Source organism: Gavia stellata, chromosome 3 (genome assembly GCF_030936135.1).
Source record: "Gavia stellata isolate bGavSte3 chromosome 3, bGavSte3.hap2, whole genome shotgun sequence".
In the NCBI taxonomy this organism is placed as follows: domain Eukaryota; kingdom Metazoa; phylum Chordata; class Aves; order Gaviiformes; family Gaviidae; genus Gavia; species Gavia stellata.
The window spans coordinates 72,536,125-72,555,836 of NC_082596.1; the positions used below are offsets into that span (position 1 = coordinate 72,536,125).

General features: G+C 35.8%; 1 protein-coding gene across 2 annotated transcripts in view; it reads left to right on the top strand.

Moving 5' to 3' along the window:
* The window catches only part of PTPN3 (protein tyrosine phosphatase non-receptor type 3), a 97,930-nt gene extending 78,483 nt beyond the window's left edge, over nucleotides 1–19,447 (top strand). For both annotated transcript variants that reach the window (XM_059836170.1, XM_059836171.1), the window contains 7 exons: nucleotides 101–191; nucleotides 464–525; nucleotides 1,398–1,544; nucleotides 5,677–5,805; nucleotides 14,374–14,519; nucleotides 15,202–15,337; nucleotides 19,192–19,447. In XM_059836170.1, the coding sequence (XP_059692153.1) occupies nucleotides 101–191; nucleotides 464–525; nucleotides 1,398–1,544; nucleotides 5,677–5,805; nucleotides 14,374–14,519; nucleotides 15,202–15,337; nucleotides 19,192–19,269 (789 nt within the window). In that variant the 3' untranslated portion in view covers nucleotides 19,270–19,447. The remainder of the gene's footprint in view (nucleotides 1–100; nucleotides 192–463; nucleotides 526–1,397; nucleotides 1,545–5,676; nucleotides 5,806–14,373; nucleotides 14,520–15,201; nucleotides 15,338–19,191) is intronic.
* Nucleotides 19,448–19,712: the final 265 nt, after the last annotated feature.

Genomic DNA, 19,712 nt, shown 5'->3' on the forward strand with positions numbered 1-19,712 from the left:
ATTTTTTTCATTTTATGTATCTTCATGTGAATCTGTTTAGTGTGTGTACAGCATAATCACATCCCTCTAAATTCTACCATTTTTTCATTCTGTCTTGCAGCAACTTTATAGAAAGAAACCAGGATTGGCTGTTACATGTGCAAAGGTACCTCAGAATATGGACAAGAACAGATACAAAGATGTTCTACCTTGTGAGTATTAAGTACAGACTTTCTGCCTATTTTGCCTTATCCTCTAAATGATAGCTTATAAAACTGTTGTATTGAACTTCTTGATTAAACATTTCATTATGTAATTAAAGTTGTATAATTGTTCATTTTATTTTCTAAAAGGTTATCTATTTTGGTTTGTATTCTGCTGTGTGTGTGTGTCTGCAATTCCTCAGTTTTTTGACTTAATAGAAGGGAAGCATAGCCCCTTCATAGCTATTTGATTCCCTCTTTATTAATTTTTTTGTGTGCAGATGATGCCACAAGGATAATATTGCAAGGAGATGAAGATTACATTAATGCAAATTACGTGAACGTAAGTCATGCGGAGGCCTGCATTTGCCCACTTTCTATATTACAATAGCAGACTAAATTTAGCCTTTTTAAGGTATAAGGGGTTTTCATTTCATATTTTGGGGATTTGTAAATGTAAAAGATGTAAAGGTTCATAATGTAAAAGATGAAGTGTCTCTTGTGAAACAAGTGGCCATCCTGATACACAGATGGAAGCATGTGGTATACACTGTGATATGTGCAGGGTCTTTAACCAGTAAAATTTGTTTTACCTTTCCATATACTGCAAATGCTGAGGTTGTCTCCTATAGCTTAAAACTAAGCCTTTTCCCCTCTATAACCACTTATGTCCTACCAACTATGCTATGAAGGGTCCAGAAGATAAACCAGAGTCCTGATTGCCCTAATCATGTATGTAGGCTGGGAGACAGGGAGAAGAGGGGAAATATATGTTTGTGTCAATACTTAAGTATTGACATATATGTTTGTGTCAATACTTAAGTTAGAATCAACTATTAACTTACTGCGTCTAGTATCAAGCAATAAACAGTTTTTGCTAGTGTATCTTTCGTATACCTTGCCATTATTCCTCACTAAATATTAAAGAAAATTTGGAAAGCTTTGCAGTTTCAAGGTTTCAAATACATTTTTCACTATTAATCATCTCTTCCTAGTTCAGCATTAAGGACTATAGTAGCTGTAGTATGCATCTGGTTTAAATTAAATATTTAAAGACTTTTCACATAACAAATTGTGATCTTGATTGTCATATTACTCAGCTTGCCACCTTAACCTTCCCTCAACTCTGTTAGAATGAAATGCTGAATTAAAGAAAAGTAGTACTTGAGTAGTGAGAACAAACCTTACATACGATTTTTTTTTTTCTCTTTATAGATGGAAATTCCTTCTGTGGGCATTGTGAACAGGTACATTGCTACTCAGGGGCCTCTTCCACACACATGTGCACACTTCTGGCAAGTAGTCTGGGATCATAAATTGTCACTGATCATCATGTTAACAACTCTCACTGAACGAGGACGGGTAAGTGTTCAGGTTCTTTGTATGCTGAAGAAATGTACTGTGCCTTTAAACTTTTTTCCCATTGTTATGATTAAATAACCCTAAAATAGGCCAGCTTATTCTGTTCAATCATTTCTCTTAAGGCTAGGCTTTCTGAATTACTTAGAGAAACAGATACCATGCAACTTTCTGGTTTTTTATGCTTCTTTGAAAACAAACCAGTAGTCTGATAAACAGAAATCACTGCATTGATTTCATTTTGCTGATCAGCCAGGTGCTATGTGCTGTCCTTTTTTCCCCCGCTGAGAACTGGGCTCCATGTTGCAGTTGTTCTCTTAACGATTCAGCAGACGTCTGCAAGTGTTGAGCAAGTTGAGCAAAATTTGCAGTCTGGCTTCAAATAAGAGTCTGTCATTGCAGTACTTGCTAGTTTTAGCGTGCTGGTGGTCAGAATTTAACCTGCTTACTTTTATTTATGTCATACGTTCTTTCTTAGAATTGCTCTGATAATTCTTTTAATTCTGTTTAAATAAATTCTAGCAGTCCTTTAATTTCAGAATAATACAGTGAAAATTAAAGCAATATCTGGTGTATTCGGTTGTACTTTGATTTAACATATCCTTTGTAGTTTTAAAGATGAAGTTTTTAGGTTATTAATGTACATAAAGGGATTGTTTTTGAAGTTTTAGAAGCTGAAAACTGGACAGTTCAAGAGGCGGAAGTTTAACCTTTAAGAGGCGGAGAAGATTATGACTCTTGTATGCCTTCACTGTAGCCTTTATCTATCCTACATTATCAAATTTATCTGGCATCCCAGTCAAAAAACAATGGTTTTGGAAAGCAAGAGACCGAGTATTTCAGGTCCTAATCAGCATAATGATTGAGACATAAGTAGGGACAGTTATGCAACAATGTAATTCCTCATTGAAATGTATGAAAGAAGTTTGAAAGCTGAAAAGCAACAGATTTTAACTGTGGTCAGGTTACGTAGCTATTCATGGAGACACGTTATTGAACATCATCTGGCACAAAAATGCTCCCTTCATCTTTCAACTGTATTGCAGTCAAAATAGCTTCCTGCTTTCTTATCCATGTATTGAGGAGAAACACAGGTTAATACTGGTCTGTACTTTGCCCAGTGAGTTGGAACCTTCAAGGCAATTTGTCACTAACTTCTAACCATCCTGCTGGTACATTTATACAGCAGACACTTTTTCTGACTTTTGTTTACTTTCAGAGATGTTTTACATTTGCCCAGTTTGTGGGTGAATTTTCAGCCATATAAAAAGATATATGTTCTTGACAGAGTATCCCCATTGCCAAATGCCAAACCTTTTCCCAAACCCTGGAGGTTTTACATTCTAGAATATCTCTTTATTATAGGATAAAACCCTTTTTTGTTTGTTTTTTCCCCCAGTAGTGTTCATTTTTTAGAAATGGATGCATTATTTTGGCTTAAATTTAAAGGGGAAAGTATTTCAGATAGTCTACTACAGTAAAAGTTTTCGTCATAATGGTTAAAATTTGGATTTCAACCCATTGAAAACAGAGCCCTAAGAAAAGTAGAATTAAGACATTTTAACCTTTCAAAATTTCCAGGTTTTGACACTCTGTATTAGTTTAAAAAGGAAGTTATAGACAAAAAATGTTATGGATGGCACAAGCAATGTTGATAAGGTGATAGAGAATCCAAATTAACTAAAGCTGAAATAGAAACATGTTGGGAATATCAATTTGTTGGGTTTCTTTTGGAGCTAGTAACAATTATTATTAAAATGTACAGGTACTGAAGAGGACACTTATAGCTCAGCTGTTTTGGTCACACACAATTAAATAAAGTTTTAAGTACAGCGTCTGGGGAGTTGTGTCAAGTTGGTTTTTTATGACTCCCTTGGATTTTCTTATAGCTCAGCTGGACTTTCTCGTTGGTATGCCTTTTTCGTAAGTCTAGTGGACTAGTACTTGGAAACTACTTGGTTTATATTTATTACATGAAGGTAATTATTTACAAGACTGGTGTTGCCAAAGTAGAAGATGAGAATATTTAATTACTGGGATGAAATGTTGGAACCTTTATGTTGATGGGCAAACTTGAATTGTCTTCAGTGGATGAGGATTTCACTGTACTGTTATCTCATTGGAATACTGTTTCAAGTTCAGTCTATTCCACAATGTTTCAGCCTTTGATTAGATGGGAAATGAGGTGGCAAACCTTCTGTCACCGGTGCTGCTCTAAGCTTACCTTTTAAAATGAGGAATAGGTATTGGCATTAGGAATGTTTCTACGAAAGTTACATGTACACTAACTAGATGTGCCTATCTATCTGCCTTTAGAAGGTGAACCAGAAAAAGGAAGACTTTATAATTTCAGCAGTAGAGTGGTAGGGATCTGAAGATCACCCTCTTGCTATCAGCAGCAGAAGACAGGAGAGAAAATGGTTCCTTATGCTTGTACACAGAATTGATTAATCCCTTTTCTTTTAGAAAAGACAGGGTATTTAATGGATGTAATTTTAATACTGAATTCTACTTCAGCTCTCACTTGTATTCTGGTGTACCTCAAACTGCATATGCAGTGCATCAGGTACATTTGCATGCATGTATGACTTCGCTTGTCACATGTTGGTAAGCTTGAAGGTTAATCCATTATGGCCTTGCATGAAACCTGTCTGAGGCAGAGGGCAAATTACACTTTCCTGCATCAGTAGGTAAGTTTCTGGGCCTTTGTTTATAACTTTAGCATTTAGATACAATTAGTCATTTAAGAGAAGATCTCTGTCTTCAGTCTTACATCTGACATAAAAAAGGCATATGCATCTCTTTGACAAATGACATGCACATGAACTAAAGTTGTTTGTCTGTTCTTCCAGTTTCTGAGCTCAGTTTTCCCTAGAAAGTGTGGAGGGCAACTTTCATTGTGTGACCAAGTTACTGCAGATTATTGTGCCTGCAATAACTTTCCATATTGTATTCTTTCTGCTAATGTTTATAAGCATTATTCTGTCTTTTAAAAAACTTTTTACCTGAAAACACAAAGTACAATTGAATGGAAAAAGGAAGATGTTTTTCCCTTTCAGTGAATTCCTGTCAAAAACTGAAGTAACACATAGCTCTTAGTGGCCTGAAAACTAATACCTGAGTTAGGGAAGCAATCTTCAGAAGATAGCTAGGGTCATGTCATTACCTTCAACACTTGCTTTCAGGGAGAAGAGAAGGGAAACTGTTCTTATGGAAGCAGCCAAACAAGTACCAGGCAGGCTGAACTTCTGGGGGATGCATGTTAAGGGTGACAGTGCTGTTAGGTATTCCTTTTCCCGCTCACTCTCTCTCTGCAGAATGAGTTATCTCTTAGGGCCTCCAGAAACGGAGCCCACCTTGCTCTTTCCCTCAGCTATGAGACTGCAGTGTTGGAATACGGGGGCACATGCTGGGTCACACTATTTTTTGCATTCCAGCATGATCTTGCTTCAGATTCTAAGAACAATTAATGTTTGAAGGGACCTGTGGAGATATCTGGTCCACTCCTCCCTGCTCAAAGCAGGGGCAGCTTTGAAGTTCACGCAGGTTGTACAATATCACATCAGTTAAGTTTTGATTATTTCCATGGATGGAAATTCCACAGCCTCATAGGGCAGCTTGTTTCTGTGCTTGACCATCCTCACTGAAATAGTTTTTGCCAACATCTAATCAGGATTTCCCTTTTTGCATTTTTTTTTTCCAGTCACCTGTTGTCCTTTCATTGTTCACTTTCAAGAAAAGAGTGGCTCTGATACCGCTATAACCTTCTGTTAGGTCACTGAAGATAGTTATAAATTCCTCCCTGCACTTTTCTTCTTAAGATGGAACAAGTCCATGTGTTTCTCCTCCTACATTATGCCTTGAGAAGTCATTTTAGTGATTCCAATTTAGTACAAGACAGGAAGCATCTTGCATCCCATGTACCTGAATTTTTCTTAAAATTACTAAAACGCAAGTTTATAGAGATTTTAGCCTGTTTTTTCATGTTATTTTCCAACTTGGATGTAAACACCTCACCAACAAACCAGAATAGATTTTGTACCGCTCCTTGAATTCCCTGAACCTAGCATAGGAGGGGAGGCTGGAAACAGAAGTGCTGTGTGAAGTCTTGATGTGTGCTTAATTTTCTTTACAGACCAAATGTCATCAGTATTGGCCTGATCCACCAGATGTAATGGAATATGGCAGCTTTCGTGTCAGATGCCACTCTGAAGATTGTACGATTGCTTATGTTGTTAGAGAAATGGTGATTACAAATGTTGAGGTAAATGCCCGTTATCTTTAATTATCCCCAAGCAAGTTGAATGAATACACGTATAAATAAGTAGATATAGACTCTGTGTCTAAGCATGTGCATCTCTATGTGTGAATATACACGTGTGTGTGTACATGTATACACATTTTTATAAAAAGAATATGTATATATTATATGAATCAACATAGTATGATTATTTCTTTAGAGCTTCTTCAAAAACATACTTTTTGAAGTTCTGTAATACATTAATACATTATGTTGTACAGGTACTGTAATAAGCTTCATAAAGAAGTTGAGTGCTTTTCTGTAAACCGTTTCGCAGTCACTGACTCTTCACAAGTATTTCTATTTTCAGTGCGAGTTTTTTGTAAGTAACTGTGCTCTTTAAAGGATGAAATATGGGTCATGGGGTTAGTGGCACGTACAGCTAGAACAGCTAACAAAGTGAATTGTAATAGTGTTGTTTTGAGAGAAGATGCAGAATCTCACTAGCTCCTTTTCATTGTCTTTAGTCAGATTTTAAAAAAGAAAAAAATCTGGATACATCTCAATTTATGTAAGATACTTAACATTCCTTAGCTGTTAATACTTTATGCTAATGGAAGGGTTATAAAGCAAAGAGGAAGTTAAATATGTGGGATACTTCTTGTGTATCAGCTTGTGTTATGAAATTTGTGTTCAGACCACATCTAGACTTCCCACAACCTGAATATAGGGAATGAAGTTTGGCTTTTGTTTGTAAGTTGTCCTTCATTTCTTAAACATTTCCCTCTTCATCTCTTTTCCAAAATTCTATGGTCACAAGTATTTTCTAAAAGGATGAAGGGTTTGTGCTATCATAAGATACGTGTGTAAGAAATCACTGTGTGCTGATCAAATGCTAATTTACAGTTCCAATACTAGTCAATCTTTTAAACTTCTGTATAGTTAAGTAGATTTTAGTATTACTAGAATTGCTAGTAGTAAGAAAAAGGAAGTATCTGTTTTAAAATGTAACATTTCATTGATGTTCTTACAGCAAGATGACCAATCCTTTAGTCTCATAAATTTGTAACTAAATCTGTCACTTGACAGTGCAGCCAAATTTCTTTTAACATGATTAAGATTTCCTTTGTAGCCATAAGCATGGGAGATGACAGTACTTAAAGGTCTTTCAGTTAAGATGGTTTACAGTGTTTCAGTTTCTAGCTATGAGAAACCATCCAGTCAGGGAGCAGCATGATTTTTGGTTCCATTTTTTCAGCCAATTAATCTGTAAGTGATAAACTTGAATGTCACCACAGAAAAAATTAACCTCATTAAAGCAGTACTGCAGAGTGTATGTCGACAAACTTTTAGTCCCTGTCACTCAAATTAGATGATTGCCAATTAACTTTGGTTAGCTAATGCTTCTTGTAAATTTCAGTTTACTCTTTTCAAATACTTGTTCTTTTTTTTGGTTGGTATTTATCAAACTGGTACATAATTTTGAGTAAATTCACCAGTGACAGTATTCAATATGTGTTTGCACTTCAGGTGTCTATTTATGAGCATGTGCAAAGTCAAAATCCTAAAGACAATAGAGAATTTAATTTTTTTTTAATACAACTTAATTCTTTTTGAGATAAAGGTTGTGTTGTAGACATGTTAACAGATGTGAAAGTTACAAGGATCTTAACTGTGTAAGTTGTCTCATGATAACTCTCAATTGAGAACATCATTTCTAATGCAAAGGTTTATGCTTGCATAGTTTTCATCTAGGTTAGACAAACGCATGCTAAAGCTAATCCTAGGTGGATGTGTGTTTGTTGTGGTGAGGGGAAGGTTTTTTTGAGGGTTTTGGTTTTGTTTTTTTTTTTTTTTCACTAAAGGCAAGTTTATTTGTACACTTAAACACTTAAAGTGGCTACACTCAAAAGAAGACTCAACATTCAGCTGTCCCATACAGTAAAAATATGACCCTAATAATTGATAGCTCTGTGTGCATTTGGCGCTTCAGATCGAAATAAAAACTTCTGCAGCTTATTAAAGCATAGTGAAAGAACTCTCTGAAACACTGAAGGATCTCCTGGTTTTACATGTCATTTGAGCTGCTTTCTTAAAGCTGACCAAATGTGTTCTTTTGGAGGCGTCTTGTGTTTGAGTAGAGTTTGCAAAGCTTTATACCACCTCTCACAGATATTGTTGTTACATTCTTTGAAGAATACATAAAAAGTCATCTGAACCCGAACCAAGGTTTTTATTATTCCCTGAACTAATGTGAGCATCACTGGACTGGTCTTTATGAAGACGAGTAGCTTTTAATAGTAAGATGGATAAAGCTTCAAAACTCATAAGAGACTTGATTTCTGTTGGAAAGGCATATTTGTGAAAGAGTTTCCTGTGAATTAAATTGCACAGATTTCAAATCTGCCTTTAGGGGAAAATAGCTCAAAAGCGAAGTTTATGAAATTATGCCCTTGGTCTTTGTTCCTGTATGTTCAGAAGACCTGAGGAACAAGAAACTTTCTAGGATTTTTCTGATGCAGTTTAACTTGCTGCTTCTTTGCCTGTAATTGAAGATCAGCAAATGACTGCAAATGTGAAATATTTGTAACCTTTCTAAGCCTCATGAAATGAAATAAGAATTAATTTCCTGCCTTTTCAAGACCAAGATTGAAAGCTATCCTGTAGCAAAATGAAAGAAAAGCAAATAAAGCACTAAGTTTTGGGTTTTGAGGGTTGTTTTTTTAAAAAAAAAAAAAGCTTCAGAACACTTTGGGGACCAGAACAAACAGACCAAAGGAAAGAAATGGTATAGTGTGAGTGCAAAATTCATCAGAGTGCACTATTTTGTAAAACAAGATAAGTATTTCTTTTTAATCATTGAAAAAATAGCATAGGAAACATGAAGCAGACTTTCATTCAATTTCCTTTAAGATAACTGCCTTGCAACATATCACTGCACATTAAATCTCTTCAATTTCATTCAGTTATGTTTTGAACCTCGTTTTTTTTTTTTTGCTGGTTTCCCAGTTTCCCCTGCCTTTAAACAAGTTTTTTTCGTTATTTCAGTTAAGTGTAACTAGAACCCAGCTGTGGAACTTAGCAAGGTTGTGGAGACGATACTTGCTGAAGCTCATTATTCACATAACTTTGAAGAACAGTAATTTTGCACGTTTTGGGTTTTTTTTCTTCTGCCACATCTTATGTTAGTTGTTGCCACACCTTGTTAGTTGTTTCCAAAGTGCCATGTCATTCTCCCATCTGATTTGTTTTATTAACTAAACCAAATCATTCAAACAAAAAAAAAACTCAAGGTGTTTAAAAATTGATTGCATTTCATCCTTTAAAGACAAGTTATACCATTGCTGTAATGAATGAGGAGTAAGCACCACAAGAGAGCACTTACCCCTTATAAAGAACCCAGGCCAAGGTAATTAAGACAATTCCTTGTGTCATAATGTGGACTGTTTAGCATGATTGTGCAGACAATGACAATGCAAATAGAGAGATTTGGGGAGAGAAGCGTCTTTTTAATTTTAAAGCTATCACTTTCCATGGATATCACAATGATGTAGGGGATGGTTTGGAGAAAAATAAAATAAATTGGTGCAGCAGTTCAAACAAATTGAAAATTAAGCATAACTCTATTTTGCTAAGGAAGGGTATTGCTGTTTGCTGAAGGGAGGTAAAATTGCAAGGTGAAGAATGACTGATATTTTTCTGTTTATGAATGACGGGCATGTAGGCGTTCTAGTGACTGTGTTAAACTGATATTAGATGAAGAAAAGGCAGTGATGTAAATTACTATACTGCCAGCACTTTCTGCCATAACCAGCTGAAAACAGAATCTCCGTAATTTTTACACATCTTAATTGTTTGGGCCGAGGTTTTCCATGCCATTTGAAGATTGCCAGATACATGTCATACAACAGTTTGTGGGGGGAAGTGTTGAGTTTGCTCATGTTAGAGGTTCTTGGATTGGTTCACTGAAAGTTTTGCTTCTGCACGTTAAACAAGACCTTGTATTTTCTCTTTCCAAAGAAATCTATATAAATCTGACCATGTCATAAATGTCTTGAACAAACCTGTCGCACTGCAGAGGTATTTTAAAGGCTTCTCTGAAAAGTATCTGCACTGAACATGTTCTGTTCTGTCAAATACTCGTGGTAGAAGAAAACAAGTTGGTTTTGAATAGTAAAGACCTGAAGAACAAAAGTAGATGAAAAGCATTATGGCAAGGGTGTACAGAAGCATAATGAGGTGGGAACAGTGGTTCAAAGAAATGGCAAATGCCACTGTCAAATTATCTACTCTTCAGAAACTAGGCTTTAACCCTGATCACTGAGTCTCAGCTTTTAAGGTATATTTGGGAAGCTCACTAGCAAAGAGCATACCTTTTCCTGCTTAGAAGATAATAGGACCATTTCAAGGTTAATGTAGTTCTACATGGTGGAATTTCTTTTCTGTTTTTAATTGAAGATTATATTATAACCTAGACCAAAAAGGACATTAAATGAAAAGATGAAATGCAAAATCAATTGCTTGGATTTTAAGAAAAGTCAAAATTAAGGTTGACCTTTCAAGCCTAAATTTCCTTCTTTCTATATGAGTATTATCGTTCTCAGCTGTGTTTGTTTTTCTGAAGAACACATGATTCTTTTATTAATCAGGGAGAGTCATTTTAGGACAATGAAATGAGGAAGCCTGCCTTTTGGTGTAATTACAATAAGCAAGGCTGCAAACTGCAGAAAGATGAAGAATGGATATTTTTGTGGCTGAAGGTCTTGCAATGAGGTTGTTTTGCAAGCATTACAGCAGCCATTTGACACACTACCTCTGACAGCCTTATACTTTGTCAGGACTTGCAATCCTAATGGCAGACTTATTAGAAAAGATTGTGTGTCTTTACCCTGTGTTTTTGAGCAAAATTCAGGATGCTAGCTTAACCACAATGAAGTTGCGTTTGCGGTAAGATGTCTTGCATTTGCATAGGAGAGGTAGGTACAAGTACACCTGTTTTTTGCTAACATCTAACCATTAGCTGAAGGACAGTAACAAATAACTTAGGACAGATACGATGTCTTAGACCTCTGTAGCTGCTTGCCAAGTGGGTCAACGCCGTGAAGCAGCTAAATGTTGGCCAAATGGCTGATGATAAACTGGACAAAATTATGTAATCCAGAAGCGTCACTGGCATCTGTAAATTGTTTGGACTCATTTTTTTGAATCCACAGTTTTTAAGCTGCTCTGTGGAAATACCAAATACATAAATTCAATTGAAATCAGTTCATGTGAGTGCGAAAAACATTCAATGTTTTTGGAACAACAAGGCATAAATTGTCGAGTTAGGCAAACATAGCAATCAGGCCAGTGAGACTTGCTGTGTCTCTGTAAGTTTAGGCTTATAAAACAGGACTAATAAAGCCAGATTTTATAAAGATAAATTCTACATTTATCAGTCATTAGGACACTACAATAATGATTGTCATTGAAAATTTCAGTGCAAAAAAAAAATCATGGAAAGGATTTAAGCTGACTTGCAGAGAATAATGGTTTGAAGAGCAACTTGAATATAATCAGAAGCTACCTCTTGATTTTCCATTACCAGGCTTGGACAAAGAAGCAGGATCTGGCAATCTTAAGTATTCTTAATAGGACATATACAGTGGGGCTAACTATGGGATCAGTAGCTATAATTCAAGCACTTTTTTAAAAGTATGAATGCTAGATTTTAGTAACTGATGGTGTTTTAATGCAAGTTATTTCCATGTGTAGTGGTATTTGTCTGACATTTTCGGAATTTAAAAGTTGACTTTCATTATGAGTGTAAAGACTTGAAGAGTTTGTATTTAAAAAAAAAACAAACAAAACCAAAACCAAACCAACACTAAAAATAGCTTAAAAAAATCTGGACTTCATCAGAGTACTGATTTTGTGTCTTCTGCGTGAGGCATAAAAGTATTTGAATTAGAAAAACCAGTTCTAACATATATGAAAATAACTACTGTTTACAATAGGTTCAACTTACTAATAAAATGCTTCATTTTTTAAAATACTTGAGCATTTTGAAAAGCAAGTAATGTAATGGTTGTGTTTTAACAATTTGAATAATCTCAGAAGATTTCAACCAGAAAAATCAAAACTGATTATATCAAAACACAAATAACTAGAAAACTATACTGAAGCTTGAGACCTACCTGGAATAATTAACAAACAGCTTTGTTGGTCTCTAGGAATGAATAGGGCATGTAACAGAAAATGAAGATGCACACCCCAAAAGAAGCAGCTCTGAGGACTAACAGCATGCTCTTACAGTGTATTCTTATTCTGAATAGGTCTTATGTAACATGCTTGTTGTACTTAATGACTAGGGACTATTTAAAAAAAAATGCAACTAACTATATTTGAGTCTAGATTACTGACAAGTAAAAATTAAGTTAACCCTTTCCTCTTTTCTGAGCTTGTAAAATGGCTTTTGATGCTAAAGATCACTGTCGGTGGTTCTTGGGTGTGCCACTGGCACTTTTCCATGATGTTCTTGAAGTTCTTGATGCACATGGAGGGTGACTGGATACTCACTCTTGTATAATTTTAGAATGAATCAAGTCTTTGTTTCACCTGAATGCTGTAATTCAGATGTGTCTGATTTAAGAGAATCAGCTCAAACTGTTACATGTAATTGCTGCGTTATCTCATTTCTCTTTTGCAGATGTTCTGAGTAAGCACTCACAGGTTTGAAAATGTCATTAAAAAGTCCTCTTTTGCTTGTCATGCTTTTGTATTTTTTCAATCTGTGGCATTTCAGAAAAATTTAAAGCGTAATCATTTGATCAAGCTCAACTACATAATGGCAGCAAAGCTGAGTAGAAAAAGGCCATGCTTTTTCTTGCAGAGATCCTGGTCATTGTGGGTTCTTTTAATGACCTGGACAATAGATCCCAATGCAAATTGTATTACAGCAAACTTCGTCATTAAAATTAGATTACATTGTCCACTTGGGCTTTATGCTAGACCTTTTAATTGTGATTGCTCAGGCTCTGCCTTTAAGAAGCAAAGTATGAGCAGTGTTGTTTATCTTCATGTCCCTGGAGGCAACTGTAAATTTCTGAAATTACTTCGACTGGAGTAAACGCATTTCCTAGGATGCTACTTGGTACACAGGCAGTAGTTATTCTGTCTTCTGTATCTTACTAGCCTGCTCCCTGGCAGTTGAAACCACCTCCTTAAGTGGAAGAAGAAAGCAAGCAGTTGAAGGCATTTAAAACAGGTCATATATTTCAGTAGTTGTGCACTTAAGAGAAAAGGAAAATAACTCTTAAAGTCACTAGCATCATGAAAACATTCTTGTGTGGACCACTAGGGAGAGGCCAGCTTTTATAGACTAACACAGTGATAAAGGAGAGTTTTATTTCAGTAGAGTGTCAAATGTTAAGTCTAGTAATGGACATCAATAAAATGCAGCTAACAGTTTAACTGTGGCTAAACATGTGGAAGAAATAAAGGAACAATGTGAAGACTTGTGTCAGTTTGTGAAGAGTGAGGTACCCTCATTGCATGATGCAGCAGAGCTCAGGAGCGTCTTAGGTTTTTTCCTTCCCACCCTAATCATTGGTTACATCTGTAACATGGCAGTTGAGCCCAATCTGAAGGCAAAGATGATTCAGAGATTTCATAATCAAAGTTAACAAAGAGCTAAACTGAAAGAACTTCTGTAAAACCGTTGGGGTTTTTTTAGGTATAATTGAATGAAAAAAGAGCTCTTTATACAACAGAATCTTTTAACTAATTAAATTGCTTCCATAAAGAAAAATGTACTTCTGTGGGTGGTACCGAAATCATTCATATATGTACAATGAATAGGTATGTATGAACAATATATATATTGTTTTCTAACAGAAACCAGAGTTAGTAAATTTTGTAGGCAACTTTATAACTGAATCTGTACGTACACACAGACATGCATATTTAGAATAGATCTGCAGCTGTACTTTGAGAGGTTGATTTGGGCTGCAGAATGAGATAAAAATGGCATTCAATTTATTTTTTTTTATGGGAGGAACTAATGTGCTGCAGGTAATGAACAGGTGATACCTTACAGAATTGAACCAGTATGCAAGCATAGTGTTCTTCAATGCTATAGTGTATGTATAGTCTCATTACCATCCCGTTGAACTGTGATTGTGTAGTGCCAAGAACCTGATATTTTGATGTTGTTCTGAATAGTTCTTCAGCTGTTTCTTCCATCCTGTTCTAAACTATTATGCAGTACTATTATGCATAAGTCTTGTAGCATTTTGCTTCAGGTCAATCATTGATGTCAAGGTATAATAGATCAACAGTCAATAAATAAAAAAACAGAAAATCTGTTTAGATCACAGAAGTTAAGCTTGGTACCTCATTTATTTAGAAAATCTCATGCCTGTTACGTGCTTTTTAAGAATTACATGTTTATACTTTATTCTGAATTTCAAAATTATAAACATTTTCTATGTCATATGCATCTTACAACACCTGTAGAATATGTTCCCTGTGAAAAGCATGACTTGTATCTAGTAAACATCAGTACAAGAGTCATAACACTGAACACTTTTTGAAAACCTTACTGTATTTTAGACAGAACAACAACATACTGTCACACATCTCCAGTATGTTGCTTGGCCTGATCATGGTGTTCCTGATGACTCCATGGACTTCTTGGAGTTTGTGACCTGTATGAGGCCAAAGAGAGTAGAGAATGAGCCGGTCCTTGTTCACTGCAGGTACGTGTGTTTTGAAATTCTGATTATAGATCTGCTTCGGCCTTAGAATAAGCATTTTCTTTGAAATGTTTGTCTGCAAGACAGGGGATTCCTTGAATTCGATTAAATTGTTAAACTATGCAATACCAGCATTGACTGTTGAAGACGGAAGCACTGGTGTTGTATCTAAAGGACGAGTTCTTTTCTCTCCATTTCTCCTGCAACCTTTTGGTGAAATGGCTTAGTCACATAATTATCACAGAGCTGATAATCTGCAATGTTAAGTTGTTCTCCATTTTTATCCTCTACCACTGTTGTAACCTCATTTTGAATGGTATTGCAAAGGGGTTTTTTCTGCTGTTCAAGTGCCTGTCAAAAAGCAGTCAATTAGCTCTTACCTTTTTTTGGTCAAAAATACCAAACCAGTACATTTAGATTTGTAAGCAGTTATAACTGTTAAAAATCCGTTTACTTTAAGTGAGGTTTTAGTTTTATTTATATAAAAATTCTTTTCTTTTTAATAATTAGCAGGAAATATTACTGAAGTTGCTTTAAAGATAAGCTTTGCACTCTGTTCTAATTTTATTAAGGTCTTCCAGTAATTTCTAAGGCTATTTAGCATCCTAGTATTAAGACTGTGGTATGAATCTGGTGCATTGCAAAAACCTAATTTTATAGACTATTTTTCCGTTACATTTCACAGCGCTGGAATTGGTCGCACTGGTGTATTGGTCACTATGGAAACAGCTATGTGCTTAATTGAAAGAAACCAACCTATTTATCCACTAGATATTGTAAGAAAAATGCGAGACCAGCGAGCTATGATGGTGCAAACATCAGTAAGTGACGGAGAGGAAGCCTTATTGTCTGTATATATACTGCACTTGTCCATTTTTAAAACAGATCCAAAATTTTTTTAAATGATCTAGTTGTATGAGTCTTCAGTTGCCATTATATTTCATACTTCCTACATTTAGCATAATATAACGTGGTGGCAAAGGCTGCTTTGCTTGTGAGGTGTGTATTTAACTTTTCTGTAAGTTTTCTTACCTTGCCATTAAAAGATAATGGAATTCTATACATTGCAAGTATTTAGAATGCACAAAGTCAGACTTGCCCAAATCATCTGTTTATGGTCTTTTGTCTAAATTCTCCGCAAGAAGCTAAAATAATTTTTTGCTTTTCATTCTAGTACAGACCCTTATAGGAAGTTATTAAACTGAAGGTAAAATTAAAGGTTTTGTGGTATGATTTGAAGAGAGGAAGTGGCTTTTCAAGAGGCCACTTTAGGAGTAGAAATTCAATAGGAACAAGATATGTATTTTTTTAAATTGTGCCACTACTCCAGTTTGGAAAAACACGGGGCAAGAATGAAATTCAGGAGTAGTTGGGTAGTATCAATAACTGAAATATGAAAGTAGAAGGTGATTTTAAGATAGAAGTGGTTCAAAGATCATGAGGGCAATTTTGTGTTAGCTTTGGAAATGAACGTATTGATGTTAGAGACCAAGGATGAAGGATGGGAGGCTCTACTTTCTTGAGTAGAGGTTGAATGACAGAATATTAAGTGTGGGTTATCTCAGAGAGCTAAATGCCCTATGACAAATGGAAGTAAAGGGGTCTAGACCCACAAAGTCAACAGTTAAATGATCAAGGGAAGGAAGAAGGTAACTTGAGAAAACAAATTCTATTAATTAACAGGTTAATGACTGCATTATGATTGACTAGTTGGGGGAAAAAGTCTTGCGTTACCAAAGGGTGTGAAAGTGTCAGGAATTATGGTTGCTTGCATAACATTAGAGTGCTCTGTAAGCAGAGATTGTTCATGCATGCTGCTGGGACTCTTGTTCATTGCAGTGTGGGTGCACTCTCCAGAAGTGCATCGGGACTTTATGGTTGAGGAGGGAGTTGTCTGAATAGTCCCCTGCCTGATCCTTACAGAAGTGGAAGCTGAGCTTGTGACAAAGGATGTCAGGAGAAGAGAAACACTAGCCTCAAGGTTAAGGTAGCTGAATGTTGACTTCTGGAGTTGTACTTGTCTACGTCCCTCCGTTTCTAAAATGAACTGAGCAAGTTCAGGCTTAAACCTTCTAGAGGTGGTTGTCTTTTTGAGAGTCAGACGTGAGAACCTGAAGTAAACTTCAGCTTGCCAGAAGGTCAAGTCCCTCCTGTTACAACAGAAATCAGCAGGAATTGTCCTTGCACTCTACAGTTTGGTGTAACTGAAGAATATGGGAATAGTGATAAATACACTGACAATTAGACCCTGAATGAGGAAAACTGAGTATCTAAAATAGGATTCTTTATTTTGCTTGCTGTGTCCCACAGTTCACTATCAGCACAATCAGGAGAGGGATGATCTGTAGCAATACTGTGACACTAAATTCAGTTCTTATTTCTGAAGTATGCAGATACTGTTGTGAAAAGCCAATGAGCAGAACTGTACTGTAAATGAGACACAGAAATAGGACTCAACTGTAAGAAAGCATAATATCAAAGAGCTGCCTGTTAACATTTTGGTCTATCCTGGGTGCTCTATCCCATTCCCATGCCTGCATTTCAGCTAGCCCCACTGCTCATATTTGATATTCAGCTTGGGGCTTCTGGGAGAAGCCATTAGGGATTTTTCAGTTGTAATAGCCTTGCCTGAAGCATGTTCAGCTGCCCTGTGGGGATTGTGTGTGTGTTCCAATTCTGAGATGATACACATAGCCAGATACATGTTGTGAGTTAATATCAGACAGGTCATACTCAGTAAGAATGGACTCATCAGAGCTATTAACTGGTCAGTTTAGTGTCTACTGTTAATCATGTGAAAGCTGTAGTTTCTCAAAGACCTGTAATTTGGTCATCAGGAACAGCAAAACAAAAGCTTTGACCAAAATAATAAAGCTACAACAAAATTTGTGTAACTGTATGGCCTTTCATTTTAAAAAAAGAAAAAAGAAAACTAACCATTATGTTCCATTAAAGAGAAATAAGAGGTAGCTAAACAATACAGAAAGCAATGCTTTAGGATGTACATAATAGAACTAGTTATCAGCTGAGTGAGTAGTAAGGACACATGCAACAGATAAGAGCAAAGAAAACAAGTAGTCAGAGTCTGAGTCAGAGGAAGCAATGCTGAAGTGCTCATTCTTATTTGTTCAGTAACTTGATCACACAAAGGAGTTAACAGAAGTATTGAACAGAGAGCTAAATATCACACTTGGCTTGTTCAGGCAGTAGAAGTATGCAAATGACAATAACAATGAAGAGAAAAGTCAAGGTAATTAAGAAATAAAGACAAAAGAACAGAGTGATAGTGAAGGTGGGAGTAATTGACTGAAGGGTTGAAAGAAAAGGCAGGAAAATTGAGATGCAGAAAATTAATTTCCATCCCCCAGTTTTCCTTAAGTTTTTCTGTAGTTAAGAGAAAATGTATTCCATGTTATGGGCAAGAATAACGTTCCTAACTACTGGTATTTAAATGCAACCTAAGGTCCTTCACAGACCAAGCATTATCTTTTAGCACTGTCCTTTGGGAGATATTGGGGGAATGGTTCCAGATGCTCCTGGAGAGTTGATGAGAGCTGACATACAAGGGCAGCTGGGACAACATTTCAAAAGTGTAAAAAAGGATTTAGAATATTTAAAGCTGTGCTTCTCTGAATATATGACATGGAGCTTTGGAGAAAGGTGTTCATTTTGGGGTTTTGACAATAGTGAAAAGTACTTTTGGAGGAGAGGTAAGCTTTGATCTTTGTAAGTTCTTTTAAATTGCCATCGTCTTCTGTTCTCGGGATTGCGTTGGTCATAAAAATTTATTCAGGCTACATGGCTTTTTAGTTCTGCACTAGTCCTATTGCTAATGTCTCCTTGTATCACTTTTCAGAAAAAGGCTCGCAGGCTAATTGCTTTTAATAAATAGGTACATCACAAGATCATGGAAGAAATAGTCTTTGTAATAGTATCATTCCGAAAAGAAATACTAATCTAATTTGTGTAGACTTTTTAAGAACTAAATGAGCTCAAAATGTTGTGTGACAGAAGAATTAATGTAGCTGCTACTCTTCGAAAATATTCATTCCAAAGGTTTTGGTCCCATTCTGTTACAAAAGGAGATGTATGGCCTGATCACAAATTGAAAATAAAGCAACTCCATCTTCTGTAGGTAGTTTAAAAAAAAAAGTTTTTAGCAAGGCAGTTGGACCTATATATCCTATATGGTAACTTCAAATGCGTTTTTGGTCACGTAACTTAAATGTGTCCAGTAAGATGTAACTGCAGGATTGGCAAGATTAGAATACTTGTAATAATCAGATAACAGTACCAAAAAAATAGGTGAGATGTATAAAGAACATAAATAATTAGTTGAATTTAAAGTCAGAAGGATCATATAAATTTGCATAGCTTTTACAAATAAATCCTATTCCCTGAGATTTAAGCAAGTGTTCTTTTAAATCGGGGATTGTGTTTTCCTTGGTGTGAGATTTTTAATGCTTGTCCTTCAAAGAAGAGTAAATGTTACCTTTGTTTCCTGTGAACACAGACAGGAGGGTTGGATTTTCTCCTTCCATCTTTGTATCTTGTTTCCTGTCATTGTCCAGGAGAAAAGGAAGCAGTGGGACTGTTAGTCCTATTAAATACTGTTTTATAATCAGGAGTTTAACTAATCATCCATAAATGTTTTTGTTTTTTCTTTCTTATACAGAGTCAATACAAATTTGTTTGTGAAGCTATTCTTCGTGTTTACAAAGAAGGATTGGTTCGACCACTGGATTCCAGTTAACACAGCAGTGAAGGATGAATTCTTTTTTTCCCCTGAAAGGACTGCTCTTTACGTAAAGCAAGGGCTTGTTTCTGAAAGCAGCTAGAATGGACTAGAAGCCCATGAAAAGACAGATGAGCACATTTGAACTGTGGCACTTTAATTTTCTCAAGAAGATTGCTAAATCCTGTACAGTATAACGAAGTCATGTAGATAAACACATGAAAGCAATTGTGTGTAATATGCTTTATTCACATAGACACCATAAACAATCATGGAAACCTTAATACGTATCTTTTACTGCCTTAAAACACCCTTCACTTTGGAAGTTACAAAGGTCCTTGTGTTTCTTTTGAAAATGCAAACAGAAAACTAATAGTATTGAAATGATTCAGCTTAAGAAGGTATTTAATATCTTTGTATTGTATGAATGTTCATTGAAGGTAAATATTTGTAACTTTCTT